Raw genomic sequence first — 27,925 nt, 5'->3', positions numbered from 1 at the left:
ATGACTCTATGATGTGTTCCTGTGTGCCCTGAGCTGTGTGCCCTGCTCTGGCAGGGGGTTGGACTGGGTGATCTCTTTGGGTCCCTTCCATCCCCTAACATCCTGTGTGCCTGTGAGCCTGTGATCTTGACACCAACCCCTCTTGGTATATACAGACACTGCTCAGATCCTCTCTCAGCCTTCTCCAGACTGCACAGCCCCAGTTCCAACAACCCATTCCTAAGACAAAAACAGAGCTTGCAAAAGCTTTCTGAGCTCTTCACTGCCTCAGAAGATGTCACCTGTGGGCACAGGTGTGCCAGGGGCATTTCCTACTCAGGGCTGTGGCAAGTGAGAACTGAACCTCAGCCAAAGTGAGGTCAGTGAAGCTCAGGACCCTTTTTTCCTCCTGCAGAAAAGGGAACCAAGTGTAAAGCTGTGTGTGTTTGGGCAAAGCATCCACTTGCTTAGCTGAATTCAACTGCTCACAAAATGTACTTTTGTGCTTTTCCTCTCTGCTTGTTTGCTTGTCCCTGTGGAGATAATTAACTGAGTGTCAGAAGGGAAAAAAAGCCAAGGACTGTGCTTGGAACAGCACATTGCTAATTCTGACTCCTGCTCTTTAGGCACCTCCAGCAGTCATAAATCCTGAGGTGAAAGTAAAAAGGCACTGGGAGACATTCTCAGTTTTAAGAACTTAAGTTCTCCCAGGAAATCTGTCCTGGAAAAGGATCCTTCCCTGGAAGTGGTTCCTGCATTGCATGAGGTAGGCTGCAGCAGCCATTTCAAAGGGGAGAAAAAGGCATCCTGGTTCCTCAGCCCTGCAGATGTGCTTTGACCACTGAACTGTTGAGGTCAAAGTCTTTCTGTTCTGCTCTGTCTCCTCTCATTAGTCAGATACCCACTCCAGTACCTCAGGATCCTACAGGAAGGCTGCAGGGGGACTTTGAATCAGGGAGTCTAGAGACAGGCCAAGGGGGAATGGTTTGGAGCTGAGGCAGAGCAGGGTTAAACTGAAGCTGAGCAAGAAGCTGTTGAGTATGAAGGTGGTGAGAGTGTGGCACAGGCTGCCCAGGGAGGCTGTGGCTGCCTTGTCCTGTCATTACAAGTCCTTGTCAATAGTCCCTCCCTAGCCCTCCTGTAGCCCCCTTCAGATACTGGAAGGCCACTCTAAGATCCCCTCTAAGCCTTCTCCAGGCTGCAGAGCCTCAACTCTCATAGCAGCCCCAAAATTTGTCCTATGAATGCATACCTGGGCACACAAGGACACTCTTCTTTTACCTGGCTAGTACTTCTCTGCTGCGTGTTGCTTGCCATCCACTTAGAGTCACAGAGTCACAGAATCACAGAGTCACAGAGTCACAGAACCACAGAATCATAGAATCACAGAGTCATAGAATCACAGAGTCAGAATCAGAGTCATAGAATCAGAGAGTCATAGAATCAGAGAGTCATAGAATCAGAGTCATAGAATCAGAGAGTCATAGAATCACAGAGTCATAGAATCACAGAGTCAGAATCAGAGTCATAGAATCACAGTTATAGAATCAGAGAGTCATAGAATCAGAGTCATAGAATCAGAGAGTCATAGAATCACAGAATCAGAGTCATAGAATCACAGTCATAGAATCACAGAGTCAGAATCAGAGTCATAGAATCACAGAGTCATAGAATCACAGAATCAGAGTCATAGAATCAGAGAGTCATAGAATCAGAGAGTCATAGAATCACAGAGTCAGAATCAGAGTCATAGAATCACAGTTATAGAATCAGAGAGTCATAGAATCAGAGTCATAGAATCACAGAGTCATAGAATCACAGAATCAGAGTCATAGAATCACAGAGTCACAGGGTCACAGTATCACAGAATCACAGAATCAGTCAGGGCTGGAAGGGACCACAAGGATCATCCATTCCCACCCCTGCCCCGCCATGGCCAGGGATACCCTACCCTAGATCAGGCTGCCCACAGCCTCACCCAGCCTGGCTTTAAACACCTCCAGAGATGAGGCTTCCAACACGTCCCTGGGCAACCCCTGCCGAGTTCTCACCACCCTCCTGCTGAGGAACTTCTTCCTAAGAAGTTCTTCTGGAAGTTTCTCAGCTCTCTCCCAATTCCTCTAATCCTGTTTCCCCTTCTTCTCCCCTTGCATGTGATAATGAAGCAGTTAATGCTATGCTAAATGCACAAGGAAGGAGCTGGGTAGAGATTAGCTTGCAGGCTCCTCTTTGATGAATGTACTTTGCATTTCAGCCCACTTTTCCCTGCCACAAGGTGTGTTTTTCTTGGACCTTGAGCCTGGATGTTTTCATAGTGCTGATGAAGAGAGCAGCTCATTTTCACACTTTCTTAGACATAAATATTAGTTTTCTATTTTTTTTTGCCCTAGCCTAGGCCAGTCCCTCTTATCTCTTCCTTATTATCCTAAGTTTCTCAGGTTACCAAAACACAGAGCTGGTTCAGCACTCTGCCTTGCAGTGCTTCTAGGACAGAAATGGTTTGCATTAGTGAGGCTGGTACCCAGCCCATCATAGAATCATAGACTCCAGGTTGGAAGAGAGCTCCAAGCTCAGCCAGCCCAACCTAGCACCCAGCCCTGCCCAACCAACCAGACCATGGCACTAAGTGCCCCAGCCAGGCTTGGCTGCAACACCTCCGGGCATGGCCACTCCACCACCTCCCTGGGCAGCCCATTCCAATGCCAATCACTCTCTCTGCCAGGAACTTCCTAACAACATCCAGCCTAGACCTGCCCTGCCACAGCTTCAGACTCTGTCCTCTTCTTCTGTCCATGGCTGCCTGGCAGCAGAGCCCAACCCCACCTGGCTACAGCCTCCCTGCAGGCAGCTGCAGGCAGCAATGAGCTCTGCCCTGAGCTTGCTTCTGTCATGTTCTTTTGCTGCCATATATTCTTTGTTCATGCTGTTATCTGAGCTGCTTCCATTGTGGGGCAGGCTGTGGGTGCAGTCTACCCAGACTGCAACAAAGCCTTTGGCACTGTCTGCCACAAGCAGCTCCTGGCACAGGTGGCAGCTCATGGCTTGGACAGATTCACTCTGGTATGGTTCAAGAACTGTCTGGAGTGCTGGGCTCAGAGAGTGGTGGTGAATGGTGCCACATCCAGCTGGCAGCTGGCACTGGTGCTGTGCCCCAGGGATCAGTGCTGGGCACAGTCCTGTTCAACATCTTTTTTGATGATGTGGAGCAGGGGATTGAGTCCAGCAGCAGTGAGTTTGCAGTGACAGCAAGCTAGGAGCAGGTGTGGAGCTGTTGGAGGGCAGGAGAGCCCTGCAGAGGGACCTGGCCAGGCTGGATGGGTGGGTAGAGGCCAATGGGATGAGACTGAACAAGGCCAAGTGCAGGGTTCTGCACTTTGGTCACAACAACCCCAAGTAGAGAGAGAGTGATTGGCATTGGAATGGGCTGCCCAGGGAGGTGGTGGAGTGGCCGTGGCTGGAGGTGTTGCAGCCAAGCCTGGCTGGGGCACTGAGTGCCATGGTCTGGTTGGTTGGGCAGGGCTGGGTGCTAGGTTGGGCTGGCTGAGCTTGGAGCTCTCTGCCAACCTGCCTGATTCTATGATTCTATGGTTCTATGATAGAATCACAGAATGGTCTGGGCTTGAAGGGACCTCCAAAAGTCTTCCACTCCATTCCCAGGGACATCCTCAGCTGGATCTGGTTGCCCACAGCCCTGTGGAGCCTGACCTTGAATATCTCCAAGGATGGGGCCTCAACCACCTCTCTGGGCAACCTATCCCAGTGTTCCACTGCCCTCATGGTACAGAACCTGTTCCTAACACCCAAGGCAGGATCAGGCTCACATCAGAGAGAGCTTCTCAAGTTCTCTCTAACCCATTGCCTACAGTCTAAAGCACAGAGATTTGTGTTTGCCACCACTGAATGCTGTGTCCCTTTTTCCTTTCCACAGGCAGAGTCACCCCAGAACAGCTCAGCTCCTACATTCTGCTCTTCAGGAACAATCTCAAGGCTTTGGAGAACCATTGTGGTCTTCTACAGCTTGTGCTGGCTGCAGTCCAGACCTTGAAACACCCCCAGACTGCCCAATGGGACAACTTCCTTGCCTTTGAGAGGTTGCTTCTGCAGGTACATGTGCTGTGAACTTGTCTGACCTGAGGAAAAATGATTTCTTTCACTTCTGAATGGATGTTTTGGAGCTGCTGTTTGCTAGGAAGGAAATGCTGGGTAAAACTCTGCTCCTTATCCCCAAACTGCTGAAACCTACATACTTAGGTGGAGTTTTTCCTAGGTGAAGTACATAAATAGTCTGAGTTGGGTGATGGTCTCTTCTGCCAGGCAGCCAGCAGCAGAACAGGGGGACAGAGTCTGAAGCTGTGCCAGGGCAGGTCTAGGCTGGATGTGAGGAGGAAGTTGTTGTCAGAGTGATTGGCATTGGAATGGGCTGCCCAGGGAGGTGGTGGAGTGGCCGTGGCTGGAGGAGTTGCAGCCAAGCCTGGCTGGGGCACTTAGTGCCATGGTCTGGTTGGTTGGGCAGGGCTGGGTGCTAGGTTGGGCTGGCTGAGCTTGGAGCTCTCTTCCAGCCTGCTTGGTTCTATGATCCTATGAATGATTTGATATCTGTGAGGAATTTCAAGCTAACAGAGCTCTTTTTTGGATGAGATGATTATTATCACTACCAGTCTGAAGATGCTTCTGGAGCGTCAGGGCACACAGGAACACATCCAGACAGGCCTGGAAAGGCTCCAGAGAAGGAGACTCCACAGCCTCTCTGGGCAGCCTGTGCCAGGGCTCTGGGACCCTTCCAGTTAAGAAGTTCCCCTTGTGTTGAGCTGGAACCTCCTGTGCTGCAGCTTCCATTCATTGCTCCTTGTCCTATCCCAGGGAGGGAGCAGTGAGCAGAGCCTGTCCCCCCCTTCCTGACCCCCAGCCCTCAGAGATTTATAGACCTTGATTAAATCCCCTCTCAGTCTTCTCTTCTCCAGGCTAAGCAGCCCCAGGTCCCTCAGCCTCTCCTCACCAGGCAGTGCTGCAGTCCCCTCATCATGCTCATAGCCCTCCCTTGGACTCTCTCCAGCAAATCCCTGTCCCTCTTCAATTGGGGGGCCCAAAACTGCAGGCAGTACTCAAGATGAGGTCTCCCCAGGGCAGAGTAGAGGAGGAGAGGACTGTGCTAGTGGTGCTGAATCAGACGTGGAGAGGACTTTGTTCCTGTGTGAGTGTAATACTTGTCTAACTTACTAAGCAGTTGGAAGCCAGGAGGAGATTCCATGCACCCAGAGAGTGAGTTTTCCCTTGCTCACAGCTGTCCTCTGCCCTCAGCTTTTCCCAGCAGCACAGCTTTTCATGGCATCCTGCTGGTGACCACAGTGTTATTTACATACCTTAATGTATCACTCTTGGATGTCTGAAAGGAAATTAAGAGTTGGTGGTATCTTGACCTCTATGCTACCACCCTTTGGAGATGTACTACATGAAAGAGGAGCTCTTCCTAAATTAACTTCTGCTGAAGTGCAGGGAAAGCTCAAAACTTTCCTCCCTCTGCTGCCTCTTCTCCCTTTGCTTTGGGTTTGGAAGTCCTTGCAAGAGGCAAAGCTTCATGAGTGAACTTCTTAGTGAAATTAGAGGCAGCCTTAACTGTGTGCTGTGGGCCTCAACTCAAACCAGGTCCTGCTGCAAGACTTAGATCTCTTTGGCCAGGTGTTGTTAACCAACCAACAGCTCAGCTCTGTGACCTCTGAGGATGGATTCCAGAGAGGGTGAATGATGTTGGCTTCTCTGACCTGGGCATACCTGCTGAGGTGTCAGATGCTGGCAGTGCTCTAAGAGGCAGAAGTGCTGAAATTGCCAGTTGGAATCACAGAATTAACCAGGTTGGAAAAGACCTCTGAGATCATTGAGTCCAACCTAACCCCTAACCCTTCTAATGAACTAACCCATGGCACTAAGTGCCTCATCCGCTCTCCTCTCAATCATCTCCAGGGATGGGGACTCCACCACCTCCCTGGGCAGCCCATTCCAATGCCAATCACTCTCTCTGCCAGGAGCTTCCTCCTCACACCCAGCCTAGACCTGCCCTGCCACAGCTCCAGGCTGTGTCCCCTTCTTCTCTTCCTGGCTGCTTGGCAGCAGAGCCCAACCCCACCTGGCTACAGCCTCCCTGCAGGCAGCTGCAGGCAGCAATGAGCTCTGCCCTGAGCCTCCTCTTCTGCAGGCTGCACACCCCCAGCTCCCTCAGCCTCTCCTCACAGGGTCCATGTGTTGTCTGTAGGCAAGATGCTAGGTCCTGCTGCAACCATAATGAAACCAATAGCAGAGAGCACAGCCTCTGCTGAGAGCTTTGCTGCTAGCGGCAACATCGCGGCCGTTAGCGCAGAGGCAGGGAATGAGTGAGCAGATCTCTGCTCTGCAAAGCAGCTGGATCATGCCAGCACTGTGTATCTGCCTTTGAGTGTGATTAGGTTACTCTGTCCTGTTAGTTTCCCCCCTTCTTTTGGAGGACATGCTGGATTATTTCCTACAGGCTGGCAGGCAGGAAGAGGAGAAACAACCCAAGGGGAAATGAATGCAACCTTTGCCGTGGGCCGGATCCAAAGTTAACAGTGGTGCTGCCACGTTGCATTCCCTCTGTCTCTCCACCTTAATGAGTTGCATATTTCCCTTCCCACTGGCCCACACACTTCCTTGGCTCACAGACATTTCTGGGCACGGGGTAGATGCACAGACACACAGGTGCGCTCTGAGCTGCCTTTCCCACAGTCTGGGTTTGTCTGGCTCTTAGTTGCTCCCAGCCTGGAAAGCAGATAGTGGCACAGCACTGAGCCTTAGGTGTGAGCCAAGCCTCTCTGATTGCCTCTTGTCCCACAGAGTGTGCCCCAGCCAACAACACAGAGAAACTCTGGTGTGTCTTGGTGTGCCTCTGCAGACATCTTTATGGCTGCTGCCTGCGAATTGCAGCTCTTCCCTCTGCATCCTCTGTTCTTCAGCAAGCACAGCTGTGCTCAGGCTCTGAAGCTGATGTTTTCCCCCCCAGACCATTACTTTCAGAAGGAAACTCAAGGGTAGTGAAGCAGGCAACCAGCACCAGAAGAAGGGGACACAGCCTGAAGCTGTGGCAGGGGAGGTCTAGGCTGGCTGTGAGGAGGAAGCTCCTGGCAGAGAGAGTGATTGGCATTGGAATGGGCTGCCCAGGGAGGTGGTGGAGTGGCTGTGGCTGGAGGTGTTGCAGCCAAGCCTGGCTGGGGCACTTAGTGCCATGGTCTGGTTGGTTGGGCAGGGCTGGGTGCTAGGTTGGGCTGGCTGAGCTTGGAGCTCTCTTCCCACCTGCCTGACTCTATGATCTGGTTTTGCTTGCTTGATGACAAACAGAGTGGTGTTGGTTCTCTGAGTTCATAGAATGGGCTGGCTTGGAATGGACTTCCAAAGCTCATCCAGTCCAACCAAGCCCCTCTGCACTCAGCAGGGACATCCTCCACTAGATCAGGTTGCCCACAGCCCTGTTGAGCCACACCTTGAATATCTCCAAGAATGGGGCCTCAACCACCTCCCTGGGCAACCTGTTGCAGTGTTCCACTGCCCTCATGGTAAAGAACCTGTTGCCAAGCCAGCCAAGATTGGACTTAACTCCTTGACCTAACTTCAGGTTTTCTTCTTTACCTGGTGCAGTTGCAGTGACAGAGAGCTAGAGAACCCAGAACTCACCTGGAGCACTGCCTGGTGAGGGGAGGCTGAGGGACCTGGGGCTGTTTAGTCTGGAGAAGTGAAGACTGAGAGGGCATCTAACCACCCCCAGCTCCCATGAAGCTCTTCTAGGCACTTTGTTGATCTAGGAAGACTCCTCCATTTCACCTCCTGGCACCATGCTTCTATGGGTGCAGGAGCATTAAAGTCACCACACTCTAGACCTGATAAAAGTGGATTTGTGCTGGAGGCTGCCTGCTGGCTGTGGTGTTCTCAGCTTGGTGCAGAGCAGTGTGAGGGCTGACACAAGACACATTGGGGTAATCAGATTCCTTCCATCTCATCTCATCTGAGGTCCTGCCCCTGGGTGGGTGCAATGCCAAGCACAGCTTCAGGCTGGGTGGGGAATGGGTGAGAGCAGCCCTGAGGAACAGGTCCTGGGGATCTGGGGTGATGAGAAGCTCCACAGGAGCCTGCAGGGTGAGTGCAGCCCAGACACAACCCTGTGCTGGCTGCAGCAAGAGCAGTGTGGGCACAGGGCAAGGGAGGGGATTCTGCCCCTTGGCTCTGCTCTCCTCACACCCCACCTGCAGTCCTGCAACAGATTGAGGGGACCACAAGGATCATCACCTGGCAGCCTCCTCTGCTCCAGCCTGCACAGCCCCAACTCTTTCAGGCTGTGCTCACAGCAGAGCTGCTGCAGCCTCTCAGCATCCTCCTGGCCCTGCTCTGGACACTCTCCAGCATCTCCACAGCCCTCTTGTCCCAGGGGCTCCAGAGCTGGATGCAGGACTCCAGGTGGGGTCTCAGCAGAGCAGAGGGGGAGAATCCCCTCCCTGGCCCTGCTGGCCACACTGCTGCTGCTGCAGCCCAGGCTCTGCTTGGCTTTCTGGGCTGCAAGTGCACACTGCTGGATGTTAGGAAGAAGTTCTTTCCCATGAGGGTGGTGAGACACTGGCACAGTTTGCCCAGGGAGGACGTGGAGCACAGAATGTGATCTTTGATTTGCTGAACCTCATGCAGTTGGCATGGCCAACATCTTCGAAGAGTTTCTCATCTCTGCCATCTTTTCCTCTTCTCTTGTTTAAAAGAAAGCAATGTGAAGCTTTTGCCTTCCCCAGGCTATCATTTGTTACTTATCTGTAACCTACACTTCACTCTCCTGAAGGCCAAGCCTTCATGAACCTGACAGAGTGTGCTCAATGGCAGTGGTTTATAGCCTGAGCCATTTATTTCTTGTAACTGCAACCACATGTTTTAACCTGCTGCAGAGTTATGGAATGCTTCCCATCACTAATCCAAGCTGCAGCTCTACACTGAGCTGCCTAATGTGAACAAACAGCAGTTCTGTTCTTCAGACAGGCAGGCAGAGTGAGAGGAGGTAAAGAGCAGTGAAGTGTCCTCATGATTTGGGGGTGCTGGTGGAGAAGGTCAGTCTGAGCTGTCAGTGTTGCTCTTGCAGCCCAGAGAGCAAACCAGAGCCTGGGCTGCAGCAAGAGCAGTGTGGGCAGCAGGGTCAGGGAAGTGATCCTGCTCCTCTGCTCCACACTGCTGAGACCCCACCTGGAGTCCTGCATCCAGTGCTGGAGCCCCTGGGACAAGATGGATATGGAGGTGCTGGAAGGTGTTCAGAGAAGGGCCACGAGGATGAGCAGAGGGCTGGAGCTGCTCTGCTGTGAGGAGAGACTGAGGGAGTGTCCAGTCTGGAGAGGAGAAGGCTCCCAGGTGACCTTATTGTGACTTTTCAGTATCTTCAGGGGGCCTACAGGAAAGCTGGGGAGAGACTTTTTAGGCTGTCAGGTAGTGATAGGACCTGGGGGGGGATGGAACCAATCTAGAAATGGGGAGATTCAGCCTGGATGTCAGGAAGAAGCTCTTCAACATGAAGGTGGTGAGAGCCTTGAAGGGGTTGCCCAGGGAAGTGGTGGAAGCCTCATCCCTGGAGGTGTTCAAGGCCAGGCTGGATGAGGCCTTGAGCAGCCTGTGCTAGTGGGAGGTGTCCCTGCCTATGCTGGGGGCTTGGAACTGGATGATGCTTGAGGTCCCTTCCAACCTAAACCATTCTGTGATTCTATGATTCTATGAAATGGGGAGATTAAGACTGGAGGTGAGGAGGAAGTTGTTGAGCAGGAGAGTGGTGAGAGCCTGGCAGGGGTTGCCCAGGGAGGTGGTTGAGGCCCCATGGCTGGAGGTGTTTAAGGCCAGGCTGGCTGAGGCTGTGTGCAGCCTGCTCTAGGGTAGGGTGTGCGTGGCCATGGCAGGGGGGTTGGAATTAGATGATCCTTGGTTGCCTGGGAGAAGAGCCCAACCCCACCTGGCTACAGCCTCCCTTCAGGTAGCTGTAGACAGCAGGTATGTGAAGAAGTGTTCTCCTGGAGATGCAGCTCTAAGGTTCCTCCACTGAAATCATTTCACCACCACTGTTATGTGAAGAAGTGTCCTACTGGAGATACAGATCCAAGGGTCTTCCATTGGTGTGGATTCTTCTTCAAAGCTGGATAAGGTAGAGTCATGGAATGGTTTAGGTTGGAAGGGACGTCAAAGCTCAGCCAGTTCCACCCCCCTGTCATAGGCAGGGACACCTCCCACTAGAACAGGTCACTCAAGGCCTCATCTATTTTCATCAGATATATAGGGGCAGAGGATAGCTTTACATGTATCACCCCCGAAGTGCTTTCAGTAAGCTCTGGCAGAAGAACTGCAGGTAAAGATACAAAGCTGGGGAGGGGCCTGGAACACAAACCCTATTAGGAGAGGCTGAGGGAGCTGGGGGGGTGCAGCCTGCAGCAGAGGAGGCTCAGGGCAGAGCTCATTGCTGCCTGCAGCTGCCTGCAGGGAGGCTGTAGCCAGGTGGGGTTGGGCTCTGCTGCCAAGCAGCCAGCAACAGAAGAAGGGGACACAGCCTGAAGCTGTGGCAGGGCAGGTCTAGGCTGGATGTTGTTAGGAAGTTCCTGTCAGAGAGAGTGATTGGCATTGGAATGGGCTGCCCAGGGAGGTGGTGGAGTGGCCGTGGCTGGAGGTGTTGCAGCCAAGGCTGGCTGGGGCACTTAGTGCCATGGTCTGGTTGGTTGGGCAGGGCTGGGTGCTAGGCTGGGCCGGCTGAGCTTGGAGCTCTCTTCCAACCTGCTTGGTTCTGTGATTCTATGATTCACAAGATGCCCTTTTGCAGAGGGAGCAACACGTTCCCTGCAGCTGGGCTCTCAAACAAGGCTGCAAACAGTGTGGCTGCCCAGGTGGCCCATTCTTTTCTGTCCTGGAGCACTACAAACAATTTGCCTCTCTCTGTTGCTGCAGCCTTTGCCTGTCAGCTTGCTGTGATTCCTGGCACACGTTGCGTCGGCTCGGCTGTAGTGTCGCGTTATGCTCTCGCATCCAAGGGCCACATCTGCTCCACATCTGGTGAACACTCAAAGGGCCTTTTGAAAGGAAAAAGAAAACAACAACAAACCAAAAACACATCAGCATGGTTTTGTTCTTAAGAGAGGCTTGTGACAAATACCACCCTCTTGCATCGGCTCCTGCTGTTGGTTGCAGGCAGGATTGGCCAGGCTTGTCCGCTGCAAATGCGGCAGAGGTAACACAAATCATTTCCAGTTAAGGCAGGTGGTGCACAGCTTGGCTGCTGCCTGCTGCTCCTTACCCTGCAAGGATCATGCAGCCTTCTTCTGGTGGATGCTCAGTGGGATGTACTGGATATGGATCACTCTCTGGACTGGGAAAAAGGAAGAAAAGAGCTGAGGTTTTGGGAATCAATAGGAACTCATTTTTATATCATAGAAGCACAGAATTAAGCAGACCTCTGAGATCATTGAGTCCAACCTATCACCTAACCCTGCTCATGAACTAAAGCATGGCACCAAGTGCCTCATCCAGCCTCCTCTTAAACACCTCCAGGGACTGTGACACCACCTCCCCAGGCAGAGAATCAAGCAGGTTGGCAGAGAGCTCCAAGCTCAGCCAGCACAACCTAGCACCCAGCCCTGCCCAACCAACCAGACCATGGCACTAAGTGCCCCAGCCAGGCTTGGCTTCAACACCTCCAGCCACGGCCACTCCACCACCTCCCTGGGCAGCCCATTCCAATGCCAATCACTCTCTCTGCCAGCAACTTCCTCCTCACATCCAGCCTAGACCTGCCCTGCCACAGCTTCAGGCTGTGTCCCCTTCTTCTGTTGCTGGCTGCCTGGCAGCAGAGCCCAACCCCACCTGGCTACAGCCTCCCTGCAGGCAGCTGCAGGCAGCAATGAGCTCTGCCCTGAGCCTCCTCTGCTGCAGGCTGCACACCCCCAGCTCCCTCAGCCTCTCCTCACAGGGCTGTGCTCCAGGCCCCTCCCCAGCCTTGCTGCCCTTCTCTCCACACCTTCCAGCACCTCAACAGCTCTCTGCAATTCAGGAGCCCACAACTGGACACAGCACTCCAGGGCTGGCCTGAGCAGTGCTGAGCACAGGGGTGGGCAGAAGATCCTCCCTTGTCCTGCTGCCCACACTGCTCCTGAGCCAGCCCAGGATGCCATTGGCTCTGCTGCCCACCTGGGCACTGCTGCCTCCTCTGCAGCTCCTCTCTCCCAGCACCCTCAGCTCCCTCTCTGCCTGCCTGCTCTCAGCCACTCTGGCCCCAGCCTGCAGTGCTGCTTGAGGTTGTTGTGGCCAAAGTGCAGAACCCTGCACTTGGCCTTGTTCAGTCTCATCCCCTTGGCCTCTGCCCACCCATCCAGCCTGTTCAGGTCCCTCTGCAGGGCTCTTCTACCTTCCAACAACTCCACAGCTGCTCCTAGCTTGGTGCCATCTGCAAACTCACTGATGCTGGACTCAATCCCCTGCTCCAGATCATCAGTGAAGATGTGGAACAGGTTGCACTTGTGGTGAGCCTTTCATGGTGGTGGAGTGGCCATCCCTGGAGGTGTTGAAGCAAAGCCTGGCTGAGGCACTCAGTGCCATGGTCTGGTTGACTGGATAGGGCTGGGTGCTAGATCAGAGTGGCTGAGCTTGGAGGTCTCATCCAACCTGCATGACTCTATGGTGTAAAGTCATTCTGAGCACCATCTGGCTAGAACACATCCCTGTACCAAACCAGATGCCTGCAAAGGAGGTTGCAGTGTGCTTTTCACACATGATTTATGACACAGGGCACAGGCAGAAATTGTGATTAGCATCTTCTTACATTTCACCCTTAGGTGCATGTAATATCAAAATCTCATTTGGAAATACCTGAAGGCAGACTCAAAACCTGCAATGTCTTTAGCTGGCCTTAAAATGAAGGAGAAAATTCTCTCCTGACTCAATAACAAACTTCATTTCTCTTCTGGGACTTGACTTCTGACACAGAGAGAAGGACAAAACGAAAACCAGAGCGAGTGAGGGCCCCGACTTAAACCTGCTTTTAATTAAGCTCTGCAAAGAAGCTTTTCTGCTGAAACTCTCAGGTTGAAGAGTTCATGCAAAAAAAAAAACCCCTCCCTGTGGCTTGTGAACAGCCAAAGTGGGGACATTCAGACACATTTTTGACTTGTTTAAACCAAGGGAGGGGGGAAAAATGCAAGTGAGAAAGTCCACATGAAGTGTTTAATGCAGTGTTTAGCGAGCCTCTGCTGTTCCAGTTAGCCTCTGTTTGGATTTCCCCCTTATTAGTATTATGGTATGCTTCAGTTCAAAACCTTCTGCCACTTTAAGATGTTTTGGAATTAACAGACATGAAAACTGAAGTGCTCTGCTTTCCTTTTACTTCTCCTCCTTGCACATGAGCCCGACCCAGTTCAGCTGGACATAGAATCATAGAATCACAGAATCAAGCAGGTTGGAAGAGACCTCCAAGCTCAGCCAGTCCAACCTAGCACCCAGCCCTAACCAATCAACCAGACCATGGCACTAAGTGCCTCAGCCAGGCTTTTCTTGAAGACCCCCAGGGACGGTGCCTCCACCACCTCCCTGGGCAGCCCATTCCAATGCCAATCACTCTCTCTGTGAAGAACTTCTTCCTAACATCCAGCCTAGACCTACCCTGGCACAACTTGAGACTGTGTCCCCTTGTTCTATTGCTGGTTGCCTGGGAGAAGAGGCCACCCCCCACCTGGCTACAATGCCCCTTCAGGTATTTGTAGACAGTAATAAGATCACCCCTGAGCCTCCTCTTCTCCAGGCTAAACAGGCCCAGCTCCTTCAACCTCTCCTCATAGGATTTATGCTCCAGGCCCCTCCCCAGCTTTGTTGCCCTTCTCTGGACATGTTCCAGCACCTCAACATCTTTCTTGAATTGAGGGGCCCAGAACTGAACACAGCACTCAAGGTGTGGCCTGAGCAGTGCTGAGTACAGGGGCAGAATAACCTCCCTTGTCCTGCTGGCCACACTGCTCCTGATGCAGGCCAGGATGCCATTGGCTCTCTTGGCCACCTGGGCACACTGCTGGCTCATCTTCAGCCTACTATCTATCAGTACCCCCAGGTCCCTTTCCTCCTGGCTGCTCTCAGCCACTCAGTCCCCAGCCTATAGCGCTGCTTGGGGTTGTTGTGGCCACCAGAAGCGCAAGGCACATTTCAGATCAGAGCCTTTGCAGCAAGGCAAAGGTCAAAGTGATTCTCTTGTTTGTTTGTTTTTAAAGGGATTAAAGAAATGTGGCTTTACCACAAGGAAAATGAAGAGTGCCTGTTGCTCAAGTGTGGCTTGGAAATCCATGGTTAACTGGGAGCACACAGTGGTGGCTGGTGCACTGGCAGGGTCTCTCTACACCGCTCTTGTGAGACCCCACCTGGAGCACTGTGTTCAGTTCTGGAATCCCTGTCACAAGAAAGATGTGGACTTGCTGGAACATAGAATCATATAATCATGGAATCATAGAATCAAGCAGGTTGGAAGAGACCTCCAAGATCATCCAGTCTCTTCTCAGTGGCACTTTTATTCCTGCACTTCCACACCATTTTACGCTACCTTCTTCAAGCTTGCTCCTGCCTGGCTTTAGAATCAGAGAATCAGGCAGGGTTGGAAGGCACCACAATAATCATAGAATCAGGCAGGTTGGAAGAGAGCTCCAAGCTTATCCAGCCCAACCTAGCACCCAGCCCTAGCCCTGCATGGGTTCCTTTCCCTGCACCCTTTACCTTCTCTAACCTGCCTTTGCTTCCTTCAGGCTGGTCTCAGAGTAGCATCTTCCAGCATTAGCATTAGGACAAAAACCATGTGAATCATAGAGTCATAGGAACCAGGTTGGAAGAGAGCTCCAAGCTCAGCCAGCCCAACCTAGCACCCAGCCCTGCCCAACCAACCAGACCATGGCACTAAGTGCCCCAGCCAGGCTTGGCTGCAACACCTCCAGCCACAGCCACTCCACCACCTCCCTGGGCAGCCCATTCCAATGCCAATCACTCTCTCTGCCAGGAACTTCCTCCTCACACCCAGCCTAGACCTCCCCTGGCACAGCTTGAGGCTGTGTCCCCCTCTTCTGCTGCTGCCTGCCTGGCAGCAGAGCCCAACCCCACCTGGCTACAGCCTCCCTGCAGGCAGCTGCAGACAGCAATGAGCTCTGCCCTGAGCCTCCTCTGCTGCAGGCTGCACCCCCCCAGCTCCCTCAGCCTCTCCTCACAGGGTTTGTGTTCCAGGCCTCTGATCAGATTTGTCACCCTTCTCTGGACACCTTCCAGTAAGGACCACAGGGATGATCAGAGGACTGGATCTGCTTTCCTATGAGGACAGGCTGAGAGAGTTGGGGTTGTTCAGTTTGGAGAAGAGAAGGCTCTGAGGAGACCTTATTGTGGCCTTCCAATATCTGAAGGGGGGTACAAGAAAGCTGGGGAGGGACTTTTTAGGGTGTCAGGTAGTGACAGGACTGGGGGAAGTGGAGCAGAACTAGAAGTGGGTAGATTCATGTTGGATGTTAGGAAGAAGCTCTTCACCATGAGTGTGGTGAGACACTGGAACAGGTTGCCCAGGGATGTGGTGGAAGCCTCATCCCTGGAGGTGTTTAAGGCCAGGCTGGATGAGGCTGTGGCCAGCCTGCTCTAGTGTGAGGTGTCCCTGCCCACGGCACTAGATGACCCTTGAGGTCCCTTCCACTCTGCCAATGCTCTGTGACTCTATGACTTCACAAGTAAAAGGCTGCATGCTCACTGTGCTAAGTGATGCTCCTTGTGCAAGCCTCCTGCTACATCCCCTACAGCAGCAACTCCAGACAAGCTCTCCCAGCCCATTCCCATAGAGCTGTGACAGGCTGTAAACAGAACAGGCTGGGATGCAGTTAATGGCAACAGCACAGCACTAAAGAAAAACAAATAACTCCCTTCTCCTTGCTGCTGGCAAAGGCCCAAATCCTGACATGCCATCAATCATCCCTGATGACTAAATGAGATCATAAACCCAAGGAGGAAAAATAAACTTGAATGGAACTTAAATTGTGATTGGTGCAGCAAAAATTCACTTTCACCCGAAGAAATGTTTTCTTCTTCCAAAACATTCCTAATTGCTGTGCTGCCCTTCCCAACTCCTCCCCACCCACTGCAGGGCATCCCAGTGCTGGTTGCTGCTGGTAGATGCAAGCCCTTCCCTTTCCACCTTGGATTCAGGATGTGCTTTGAGTTTGATTGTTGGTTGTTGGTTTGGGTTTTTTTTCATGTGGAGAAGCAAACAGCTTTTGCATTTCTTCCCAACACACATGTTAAGTGTGGGCTTCCTGTGAGTACTGACCATCAGCTTCATCATAACCTCATCAGTCACCAGGCTACAGCTCAATCACAGAAGCACAGAGTCACAGAAGCACAGAATCAGAGAGTCAGAGAGCCATAGAGTTATAGAATCATAGAATCACAGAATCAGAGAGTCAGAGAGCCATAGAGTTATAGAATCATAGAATCACAGAATCAGAGAGTCAGAGAGCCATAGAGTTATAGAATCATAGAATCAGAGAGTCAGAGAGTTACAGAACCATTGAATCACAGAACCAGAGAGTTATAGAGTCATAGAATCACAGACTCATAGAATTAACAGACTCATAGAGTCATAGAATCAGAGAGTTAGAGAATCATTGACTTATAGAATCACAGAATCATAGAGTCATAGAATCACAGAATCGTAGAGTTGTACAATCACAGAGTCACAGGATCAGAGATCATAGAATCACAGGATCCTAGAATCATAGAATCACAGGATCCTAGAATCACAGATTCCTAGAATCACAGAATCACAATCACAGAATCATAGAATCACAATCACAGAATCACAGAATCAGTCAGGGTTGGCAGGGACCACAAGGAGCAGCCAGTTCCAAGCCCCCTGCCATGCCCAGGGACACCTCACACTAGGGCAGTCTGCCCACAGCCCCAGCCAGCCTGGCCTGAAACACCTCCAGGGATGAGGCTTCCACCACCTCCCTGGGCAACCCCTTCAAGGCCCTCACCATCCTCCTGCTGAACAACTTCTTCCTAACATCCAGTCTGAATCTCCCCATTTCTAGTCTGCTTCCATTCCCCCCAGTCCTATCACTACCTGACAGCCTAAAAAGTCCCTCCCCAGCTTTCATGCAGGCCCTTTAAGAGACTGATAAAGTAGCAGGTGTGGAAGATTGAGAAGCAAAGGATGTTACATGGACCAAGAGAGCACTTCTGAAAATGGAATGGGTTGCCCAGGGAGGTTTTTGAGGCCCCATGGCTGGAGGTGTTTAAGGCCAGGCTGGCTGAGGCTGTGTGCAGCCTGCTCTAGGGTAGGGTGTCCCTGGGCATGGCAGGGGGTTGGAACTGGCTGCTCCTTGTGGTCCCTTCCAACCCTGCCTATGATTTTATTCTATGGAAAGAAATCTGGGGGGGGAAATCTTCCTGGGAAAAATAATGTGAAGTTTCTTTTTCAGTTCCTCACAGATCTACAGCTTATTAGGAGCTAAATTCACACCCTGGGGAACAGTTTCCTACCATCAGGAAAACTGACTTGCTGGTTTCATTTCTACAGCTGCTTATGTTTTGCAATGTGCTTTTATTTAAGGAGGAGGAAAAAAAAAAGTCCCTGTATAATATCTCTTGAGAGAGAAATTTGTTCCTCATGAGCTGATAGCTTTAAATATTAAAGTTCTGGAAAGTTGGGAGAAATCATCCCCCCAAAAAATTCCACCAGCAGCAGGAAGTCCTCAGGCTGTGAAGTCAATTTTGGAGCTGGCAAACTACATCTTTCTTTGAAACATAAAGCAGAGTTGTCACTGAGTATTGCAGCCAGGCAGGGAGCAGTGCTAACAGCTTGAGGAACATCAGGCACATGGTTGGAAGAATCAGTTGGGTGGGTTCTTATTGGGGTTTGGTGAAGCAATAAGCAAGGCAAATGTGCAGTTTTAGGTGATTTCATAGAATCACAGAATCAAGCAGGTTGGCAGAGACCTCCAAGCTCAGCCAGCACAACCTAGCACCCAGCCCTGCCCAACCAACCAGACCATGGCACTAAGTGCCCCAGCCAGGCTTGGCTTCAACACCTCCAGCCACGGCCACTCCACCACCTCCCTGGGCAGCCCATTCCAGTGCCAATCACTCTCTCTGCCAGGAGTTTCCTCCTCACATCCAGCCTAGACCTGCCCTGCCACAGCCTGATTCTGTGTCCCCTTCTTCTGCTGCTGGCTGCCTGGCAGCAGAGCCCAACCCCACCTGGCTACAGCCTCCCTGCAGGCAGCTGCAGGCAGCAATGAGCTCTGCCCTGAGCCTCCTCTGCTGCAGGCTGCACACCCCCAGCTCCCTCAGCCTCTCCTCACAGGGCTCTGCTCCAGGCCCCTCCCCAGCCTTGCTGCCCTTCCCTCCACACCTTCCAGCACCTCAACAGCTCTCTGCAATTCAGGAGCCCACAACTGGACACAGCACTCAACCTGAGCAATGTTGAGTACACACTGGCTGCTCGTGGTGCATACAGAGTAAATCAAGGCTACTCATCTGGTGCTTAGGGCTGTAATTGATGCCAAATTGATAGAGATTGAGTAGGAAAAGATCTTGGACTACCCTCTAACCTCTTGAGCTTTAGCATACTTACTTTATCAGTCATGTAGATAAGGGCTCTTGCTTCCCTGTGCTGTCAGTCTGGTCCTTGCCTGAACAGAAAACCACTGTATTTAATTACGTAGCTGCAGGACCTGGGCTCAGCCATTCCATGATATCAGATGTGCAAAGTGAACCCCTGCTGGCAATAAATGTGAGGTACTGATGAGTGTTGGGAACAAGCTGTGTGAGTGATCTTTTTGGTAGGTATCATGAGGGGTTTATATGCCAAAACAATCATAGAATCATAGAACCAAGCAGGTTAGAAGAGACCTCCAAGCTCAGCCAGTCCAACCTAGCACCCAGCACTAGCCAGTCAACCCTTGGTTTGGGTTGGAAGAGACTTTAAAGCTCATCCAGTTCCAACCCCCTTCCATAGGCAGGGACACCTCCCACTATCTCAGGTTGCTCAAAGCTTCATCCCACCTGGTCTTGAACACCTCCAGGGCAGGAACATCCACAGCCTCCCTGGGCAAACTGTGCCAGTGTCTCATCACCACTCTTTCTCATCTCCACTCTCAATCTCCCCTCTTCCAGTTCAAAGCCATTGTCCCTCATCCTGTCACCCCGAGCCTTTGTCAGAAGTCCCTCCCCATCTCTCCTACAGCCCCTTCAGGTACTGGAAGGCTGCTCTAAGGTCTCCCTGCAGCCTTCTCTTCGGGCTGAGTAGTCCCCACTCTCCCATCCTGTCCCCATAAGGAAGGTTCCCCTCCCCTTTAATTAAAATAAAAGGCATAAATGCTGACTTAGAACCACTGTGGTTATAGAGCAGTGAAACAGCAACCCAAGCATGCTGTTTGTTTATCTATTTCCACAAGATTTGGAGGGTAAAGCTGAGCAGAATTTCTGTCAGCATCTGACAAGGCCACTTCTAGTTTCTGTGGAGAGAAGTTGGTAAGCTGAGAACGTGTGATTTTGGAGGAATGTCTTCCCCAGGCTCACTGCTGGTTGCAGCTTGCAGTACTGGAGGGATGCAGCCAAAACAGCATTTTAACTGGGCTGGGTTTCTTAACCCCCCCTCCCTGCACCTAGTTACACATGTCAGCTTTTCTGGCTGAGTTGGCAGGAGGTTCAGCATGCAGATAGATGTTTATCCTGTTAGATGTGATCATGTTCATGGCAGAAAGTGCAGACTGAAGTGCAGAGGATTTTGAGGCATTCCATGTAGTGAGGACTAAAGTTGCAGAGGACTCTGAGACACCCCATAAAGAGGGGAACTGAAGTGCAGAGGATTTGGAGGCACCCCATGTAAAGAGGGGAACTGAAGTGCAGAGGATTTGGAGGCACCCCATGTAAAGAGGGGACTGAAGTGCAGAGGATTTGGAGGCACCCCATGTAAAGAGGGGACTGAAGTGCAGAGGATTTTGAGGCACCCCATTAAGAGGGGACTTAAGTGCAGAGGATTTGGAGACACTGCATGTAGAGAAGACTCAAGTGCAGAGGATTTTGAGGCACCCCATGTAAAGAGGGGACTGAAATGCAGAGGATTTTGAGGCACCCCATAAAGAGGGGACTGAAATGCAGAGGATTTTGAGGCACCCCATAAAGAGGGGACTGAAGTGCAGAGGATTTTGAAGCACCCCATAAAGAGGGGACTGAAATGCAGAGGATTTTGAGACACTGCATGTAAAGAGGACTCAAGTGCAGAGGATTTTGAGGCACCCCATGAAGAGGGGACTCAAATGCAGAGGGTTTTGGGACACTCCATGTAGATTTTTTTGGAGGTAGGAGTTTTGAGAGCAGTCTGTGTCTGGATGTGGGATTTGTGGCAGTGCCCTGCTCTTGTCAGGAGAGGGAAACATGACTGCCATGTGCTAGGGCCCTGCAGCTCTTTTACATCCACACAGTGTCCCTTGACAGGTCCAGTAGTAGAGGTGCAGTGTAATGGATTGTTCTGGAGAGGTTTGTTTCACTTTTAATTGCTAAAGTGGCCACAGACATTTCTTGAGTGGTTGGACATTAGGATTTAATAGCCTTGTCTTCACACTCGTTTTGAGGTGAGCTTGGTGGCCAGGCAAATGTGTGATGAGGATGAGAACTAATGAAGTGGATCCCTTTAGGGATCAGATCTTGATTATTTGGCTCAGTATTTGCTAACCTGCACTGAAGAAGTAGGCTAAGAAAAGAAAAAGGCCTGTGGTGTTCCCAAGGAGAGCTGCTTACTGCTGACAGCTTAGTCAGCTCTTGGAAATCCCAGTCTCAGGACACAGGGTGGGTTTGGACATCCTAGCAGCTCCAAAAGGTTCTCAAAGGAAGAGGTTACTTTTCCTCAGACTTTTACCATGCCAACATCCCAGGCTCACAGGATGTCAGGGGTTGGAAGGGACCCAAAGAGATCATCCAGTCCAACCCCCCTGCCAGAGCAGGACCACACAATCTAGCTCAGGGCACACAGGAACACATCCAGACAGGCCTGGAAAGGCTCCAGAGGAGACTCCAAAACCTTTCTGAGCAGCCTGTGCCAGGGCTCTGGGACCCTTCCAGTCAAGAAGTTGCCCCTTGTGCTGAGGTGGAACCTCCTGTGCTGCAATTTACACCTACTGCTCCTTGTCCTATGCCAGGGAGCAGTGAGCAGAGCCTGTCCCCCCTCCTGACCCCCAGCCCTCAGATGTTTATAAGAACTTCCTCCTCACATCCAGTCTGAACCTCTCCTGGCACAGCTTGAGACTCTGTCCCCTTCTTCTGTCCCTATGTGCCTGGCAGCAGAGCCCAACCCCACCTGGCTACAGCCTCCCTGCAGGCAGCTGCAGGCAGCAATCAGCTCTGCCCTGAGCCTCCTCTGCTGCAGGCTGCACCCCCCCAGCTCCCTCAGCCTCTCCTCACAGGGCTCTGCTCCAGGCCCCTCCCCAGCCTTGCTGCCCTTCTCTCCACACCTTCCAGCACCTCAACAGCTCTCTGCAATTCAGGAGCCCACAACTGGACACAGCACTGCAGGGGTGGCCTGAGCAGTGCTGAGCACAGGGGCACAAGAACCTCCCTTGTCCTGCTGCCCACACTGCTCCTGAGCCAGCCCAGGATGCCATTGGCTCTGCTGCCCACCTGGGCACTGCTGCCTCATGCTGTTCCTGAAGTAATCTGCAACTTTAGCAAACTGGCTTTAGGTCAAAGCTGTAAGAATTGGGACTGAGACATTTTAGCAACTAGTTCTGATTTTCCTTCCTTCTTTTGCTACAGCAAATTCTTACTCCCCATGTTCTTCAATTTATCCATGTGTACCAAAAGGCTGCAAGGTTTAAGTGACCACTAAAATAGTTAGATCATAGAATCAGTCAGGGCTGGAAGGGACCACAAGGAGCAGCCAGTTCCAACCCCCCTGCCATGCCCAGGGACACCCTACCCTAGAGCAGGCTGCACACAGCCTCAGCCAGCCTGGCCTCAAACACCTCCAGCCATGGGGCCTCAACCACCTCCCTGGGCAACCCCTTCCAGGCTCTCACCACCCTCATGCTGAACAACTTCTTCCTAACCTCCAGGCTGAATCTCAGCCTCAGCCAGCCTGGCCTCAAACACCTCCAGCCATGGGGCCTCAACCACCTCCCTGGGCAACCCCTTCCAGGCTCTCACCACCCTCATGCTGAACAACTTCTTCCTAACCTCCAGGCTGAATCTCCCCATTTCCAGCTTGGTTCCATTCCCCCCAGTCCTATCACTACCTGACAGCCTCAAAAGTCTCTCCCCAGCTTTCTGGTAGGCCCCCTTAAGACACTGACTGATTCTATGATTCTGTGATCTTTGTGGTCCCTTCCAACACTGACTTATTCTATGATCCTATGATCCTTTTGGTCCCTTCGAACCCTGACTGATTCTATGATCCTATGATCCTTGTGGTCCCTTCCAACCCTGACTGATTCTATGATCCTATGATCCTTGTGGTCCCTTCCAAGCCTGACTGATTCTGATTCTGTGATCTTTGTGGTCCCTTCCAAGCCTGACTGATTCTGATTCTGTGATCTTTGTGGTCCCTTCTAACCCTGACTGATTCTGTGATTCAAGGCAGGGTTGGATGTGGCACTTGGTGCCATGGTCTAGCCTTGGGCACTGTGGTAAAGGGTTGGACTTGATGATCTGTGAGGTCTCTTCCAACCTTGGTGATACTGTGAGACTGTGATACTGTGATTCTATGATTCTAGATTAGGCTGTCCACAGCCTCATCCAGCCTGGCCTGAAACACCTCCAGGGATGAGGCTTCCAACACCTCCCTGGGCAACCCCTTCCAGGCTCTCACCAGCCTCATGCTGAACAACTTCTTCCTAACCTCCAGCCTGAGTCTATCCATTTCCAGCTTTGTTGCTCTTAATATCCTATGTGAGCTGGGTACTGGGAAGAAAGATTCCAGGAGCCAGTTCTGCAGGAACAAGGAATACAGATCACTGATTTAGGGAGTGGACTGATTTGAGCATCAAGGTTTGGCAAAGAAATTTAGGTGGCATCCATGGAAGGCAATCATTAGGCAGCGAAGCCAATCAAAGCAGCAGCTTCGTCTTCCTTTCCTACCCCTTCTGCCGAGCATCCCCTTTAAGCCCTCGCAGAGGCTGTGCAGTGCAGCCGTTTGCCTTCGGCGGCTGCTGGAACGTTCCTGTTGTGCGTTCTCATCCTCCTTCGTCCCGGACACGAAGCCCATAGCGACTCCTGTGTTCCCCTCGAGGAATTCGGCTTTGTCAGAGCCACATCTGGTTCATGTGAACGAGAGGGAGGGCTGCTTCGGGGCACCGCGATGGCCAAAGAGCTGCCTGTGCGCTCCGCCTCAGCCGTTCGCCTGCGTTTGGTTAGGAAGGAAGAGCAGGCGAAATGTCGACGGCTTCTCCGAACGCTCTCCCTTTGGTGTGCGGTGCCAGCGGAGGTGTTTCCCCCCTGCCAATTAACAGGGCACGAGAAAGGCAGAGAAAGAAGCGGCTTGGCCTCAGCCGCGCAGCAGAACCGTTCCCGGCGCCGGGCTGAGTGCCGCAGGAGGCTGCAGCGCAGCGGCGGCAGCGGCAGCAGCTCTCCTCCCTCCGGCGCTCCAACACTGCCGCCTGCAGGCCGCCGCCGGTAGGGCACCGCCGTGCGCCTCAGCCTCACCGCCGGCCCCTGCCCCGCAGTGAGTCCAGCCCTCGCCACCGGCCCCTGCCCTGCCGTGCGCCTCAGCCTCACCACCGGCCCCTGCCCCGCCGTGCGCCTCAGCCTCACCGCCGGCCCCTGCCCCGCAGTGCGCCTCAGCCTCACCGCCGGCCCCTGCTCTGCCGTGCGCCTCAGCCTCGCCACCGGCCCCTGCCCTGCAGTGCGCCTCAGCCTCGCCACCGGCCCCTGCCCCGCAGTGCGCCTCAGCCTCACCACCGGCCCCTGCCCCGCAGTGCGCCTCAGCCTCACCACCGGCCCCTGCCCCGCAGTGCGCCTCAGCCTCACCACCGGCCCCTGCCCTGCCGTGGGCCTGTGCCCCAGCGCCGGCTCCGGCCCGTCCTGTCCCGAGGAGAGCTGCTCAGGTTCGCAGTCGCTGGGTGCCCGTTGGGGGCTGGGTTTGCCTTTCTCGGGCTGGGTTGCGGTGTCAGCAGCGGCTGCGCCCCGCGGCGATCCGTGTGCGGCTGTGCGGGGCTGGGCCAGCTTCATCCCCCCTGGGGCTCGGCTCTGGGGAGGCCACAGCTGAGTGTGGTGCTCAGTTTGGGATGTGGAGGTGCTGGAGTGAGTGCAGAGGAGGGCAACGAAGCTGGGGAAGGGCCTGGGGAGTAAATCTGATGAGGAGAGACTGAAGGAGCTGGGGATGGGTAATGGGAAACAGAGGAGGCTGAGGGGAGCCTTCATCACTGTCTACAGCTACCTGAAGGGACCTTGTGGAGAGGCTGCTGCTGGGCTCTGCTCACAGGTAACTGGAGGCAACACAGGGGAGAACAGCCTCAAGCTGAGGCTGGGGGGGTTTAGGCTGGACATTAGGAAACAGTTTTTCCGAACAGGAATGGTCAGGCACTGGGATGAGCTGCCCACAGAGGTGTTGGAGTCCCTAAGCCTGGCTGTGTTTAAAGGTGGTTTGGCTGTGGTGCTTGGGGCTCTGGTTTAGGGTGCCCCTTGCAGAGCAGGGTTCTGGGTTGGACTTGCTGATCCTGAGGGGCTTTTCCAGCCTGGATGTTGCTGTGATCCTGTGGTTCCCACGAGCTCACACCTGGGGGCCTGTGGACTTCTTTTCCCCCTCACATAAAGCAAACTAATAACTCACCTTAAGAACTCCAGGTGCCATTAAGCACAGAGAAACAGTTTTTGTGTCAAAGTTGAATTACTTTTTTAATGTCTGATAACTCAATCATGTTTTATTCACAGAATCATAAGATTTAGCAGGTTGGGAAAGACCTTTGAGATTATTGAGTCCAACCTAACCCTTAACCCTTTTAACTAACTAAACTCTGGCACTAAGTGCCCCATGAAGCCTCCTCTTAAACACCTCCAGGGATGGGGACTCCACCACCTCCCTGGGCAGCCCATTCCAATGCCAATCACTCTTTCCATAAAGAACTTCCTCCTAACATTCAGCCTGAACCTGCCCTAGCACAGCTGCAGGCTGTGTCCTCCTGTTCTGTTGCTGGTTGCCTGGCAGAAGAGACCAACCCCACCTGGCTGCAGCCTCCCTTCAGGAAGTTGTAGAGAGCAGTGGGGTCTGCCCTGAGCCTCCTCTTCTCCAGGTTGGCTGCACACCCCCAGCTCCCTCAGCCTCTCCTCATATGTGACATCTGTTTGTGAGCCTGGTAGAAGCGCCCAACTCCACCTGGCTACAACCTCCCTTCAGGTAGCTCACTGCTGTCTAGAACTACCTGCAGGGAGGCTGTAGCCAGGTGGGGTTGGGCTCTGCTGCCAGGCAGCCAGCAACAGAAGAAGGGGACAGAGTCTGAAGCTGTGGCAGGGCAGGTCTAGGCTGGGTGTGAGGAGGAAGTTCCTGGCAGAGAGAGTGATTGGCATTGGAATGGGCTGCCCAGGGAGGTGGTGGAGTGGCCGTGGCTGGAGGTGTTGCAGCCAAGCCTGGCTGGGGCACTTAGTGCCATGGTGTGGTTGGTTGGGCAGGGCTGGGTGCTAGGTTGGGCTTGCTGAGCTTGGAGCTCTCTTCCAACCCGCTTGGGTCTGTGATTCTACTGTAGAGAGAAACGCTTTGGGTGGCATTATCTGTTGCCTGTTTGCTGCTGCAAAAAAAAACCCACCCACACCAAGCCCCCACTTATGCCATGAATCATTGTTAAATGTCAGCAGTAGTCCTCTGTGTAAAACTCTGCCAGTAAAAGCCAGGAGGGTGGGGATTAAAGCTGGAGCACATTCAATTAGTTCCAGTCTATGCCGAGCATGGCTTGCTTAGGCAGGCAAAACGGAAACAGGCAGTTTATAACCAGGCTGCTTTAAAAAACTCTGGGCTTCCTTGGGAAAAAAAAGCATTCATATCCCACCTCTCCCCCCCACCCCCTACTTCTGTAAACATTACAGACGTGGGCTGCAAGCAGGAGGCAGGCAAATCTTCACTGAAATCTTCTTGGGAAGTCTTTTTGTTGTAGCTCTCCTGTTTGAAAGTTCGGCAATGTTTGTGCGGTTAACCTTTGGCTAATTACAGCATGGCTCAGGGTGGAACAGTGAGGCTACCAAGCAGTCATTTGCTGGCATCTGGCAGCTTCCTTTTCCCTCTTTTTAAACAAATCCCTCCAATGAGGATGGAGTTCTCTCAAGGACTCCACCAAGATGGTGAGGGGCCTGGAGCACAGCCCTGTGAGGAGAGGCTGAGGGAGCTGGGGGTTGTGCAGCCTGCAGCAGAGGAGGCTCAGGGCAGAGCTCATTGCTGCCTGCAGCTGCCTGCAGGGAGGCTGTAGTCAGGTGGGGTTGGGCTCTGCTGCCAGGCAGCCAGCACCAGAAGAAGGGGACACAGCCTCAAGCTGTGCCAGGGCAGGTCTAGGCTGGATGTTGTTAGGAAGCTCCTGGCAGAGAGAGTGATTGGCATTGGAATGGGCTGCCCAGGGAGGTGGTGGAGTGGCTGTGGCTGGAGGTGTTGAAGCCAAGCCTGGCTGGGGCACTTAGTGCCATGGTCTGGTTGGTTGGGCAGGGCTGGGTGCTAGGTTGGGCTGGCTGAGCTTGGAGCTCTCTTCCAACCTGCTTGATTCTGTGATTCTATGATTCTGTAAGATGCTGCTGCTCAGTGGACAGCAGGTCGGTACCTGCCCTGCTTTTACTGCTCTGCCTTCAACCAACCATCGTCTAACAACTGCTTACAAATGGCAGAGGCTCCAAACCAGATGCCAGCTTAGGTGGTGGAGGGGACTTCTGTGGAAGCAGGAGAAAAGGCTGTCCTGAGGCTGGTCTAGATTTGCTGGAGGGATTGTCCACTGAAAAAAGTGAAATTTGTAAGAGGAAGCAACTATGTCTATATTTATCCTGGCAGCTGCTGCTGTTCAGAAACAGTTGTGAGGCTTTGGGATCTTTGCTAGGGTCTGCTGTACCTTCTGGGAAGGTCAGAATGTTTGCTTCAGGCAAACCAGAGATAGTTTGTGAGGGTCTCAACTGATGGCTGGAGTAGCTGCTAGCATTGTAACATTTGGGGGTAACAATTGTGATGTTTGCTGCCCACACCAAGCTGTGTGGTGCAGCAGCCAGGCTGGAGGGCAGGAATCCATCCAGAGGGACCTGGACAGGCTGCAGAGGTGGGCACAAGGCAACCTCAGGAGGTTCAGCAAGACCAAGGGCAAGGTCCTGCAGCTGGGTCGAGGCAATGCCAAGCACTAATCCAGGCTGGGCAGTGAGTGGCTGCAGAGCAGCCCTGAGCAGAGGCACTTGGGGGTGCTGGTGGAGGAGAAGCTCCACAGGAGCCAGCAGTGTGCACTTGCAGCCCAGAAAGCCAAGCAGAGCCTGGGCTGCAGCAGCAGCAGTGTGGCCAGCAGGGCCAGGGAGGGGATTCTCCCCCTCTGCTCTGCTCTGCTGAGACCCCACCTGGAGTGCTGCATCCAGCTCTGGAGCCCCTGGGACAAGAGGGCTGTGGAGATGCTGGAGAGTGTCCAGAGCAGGGCCAGGAGGATGCTGAGAGGCTGCAGCAGCTCTGCTGTGAGCACAGCCTGAAAGAGTTGGGGCTGTGCAGGCTGGAGCAGAGGAGGCTCCCAGGGGACCTTCTTGTGGCCTGCCAGGATCTGAAGGGGGCTCCAAAAAAGCTGGGGAGGGACTTTTGAGGCTGTGAGGGAGTGGCAGGAGTGGGGGGGATGGAGCAAAGCTGGAGGTGGAGAGAGTGAGGCTGGAGGTGAGGAGGAAGTTGTTGAGCAGGAGAGTGGTGAGAGGCTGGCAGGGGTTGCCCAGGGAGGTGGTTGAGGCCCCATGGCTGGAG

General features: G+C 53.0%; 1 protein-coding gene across 1 annotated transcript in view; it reads left to right on the top strand.

Annotated features, from left to right (window-relative positions):
• The window catches only part of SCFD2 (sec1 family domain containing 2), a 204,546-nt gene that overhangs the window by 44,326 nt on the left and 132,295 nt on the right, over positions 1-27,925 (top strand). Inside the window, exon 4 of the mRNA XM_064149430.1 lies at positions 3,908-4,083. Coding sequence (XP_064005500.1) covers positions 3,908-4,083 — 176 coding nt within the window. The remainder of the gene's footprint in view (positions 1-3,907; positions 4,084-27,925) is intronic.

This window comes from Pogoniulus pusillus, chromosome 9 (assembly GCF_015220805.1).
Source record: "Pogoniulus pusillus isolate bPogPus1 chromosome 9, bPogPus1.pri, whole genome shotgun sequence".
NCBI classification, from domain to species: Eukaryota; Metazoa; Chordata; class Aves; order Piciformes; family Lybiidae; genus Pogoniulus; species Pogoniulus pusillus.
Note: the sequence above shows the minus strand (reverse complement) of the source record. Positions and strands in the feature narration are given on the sequence as shown.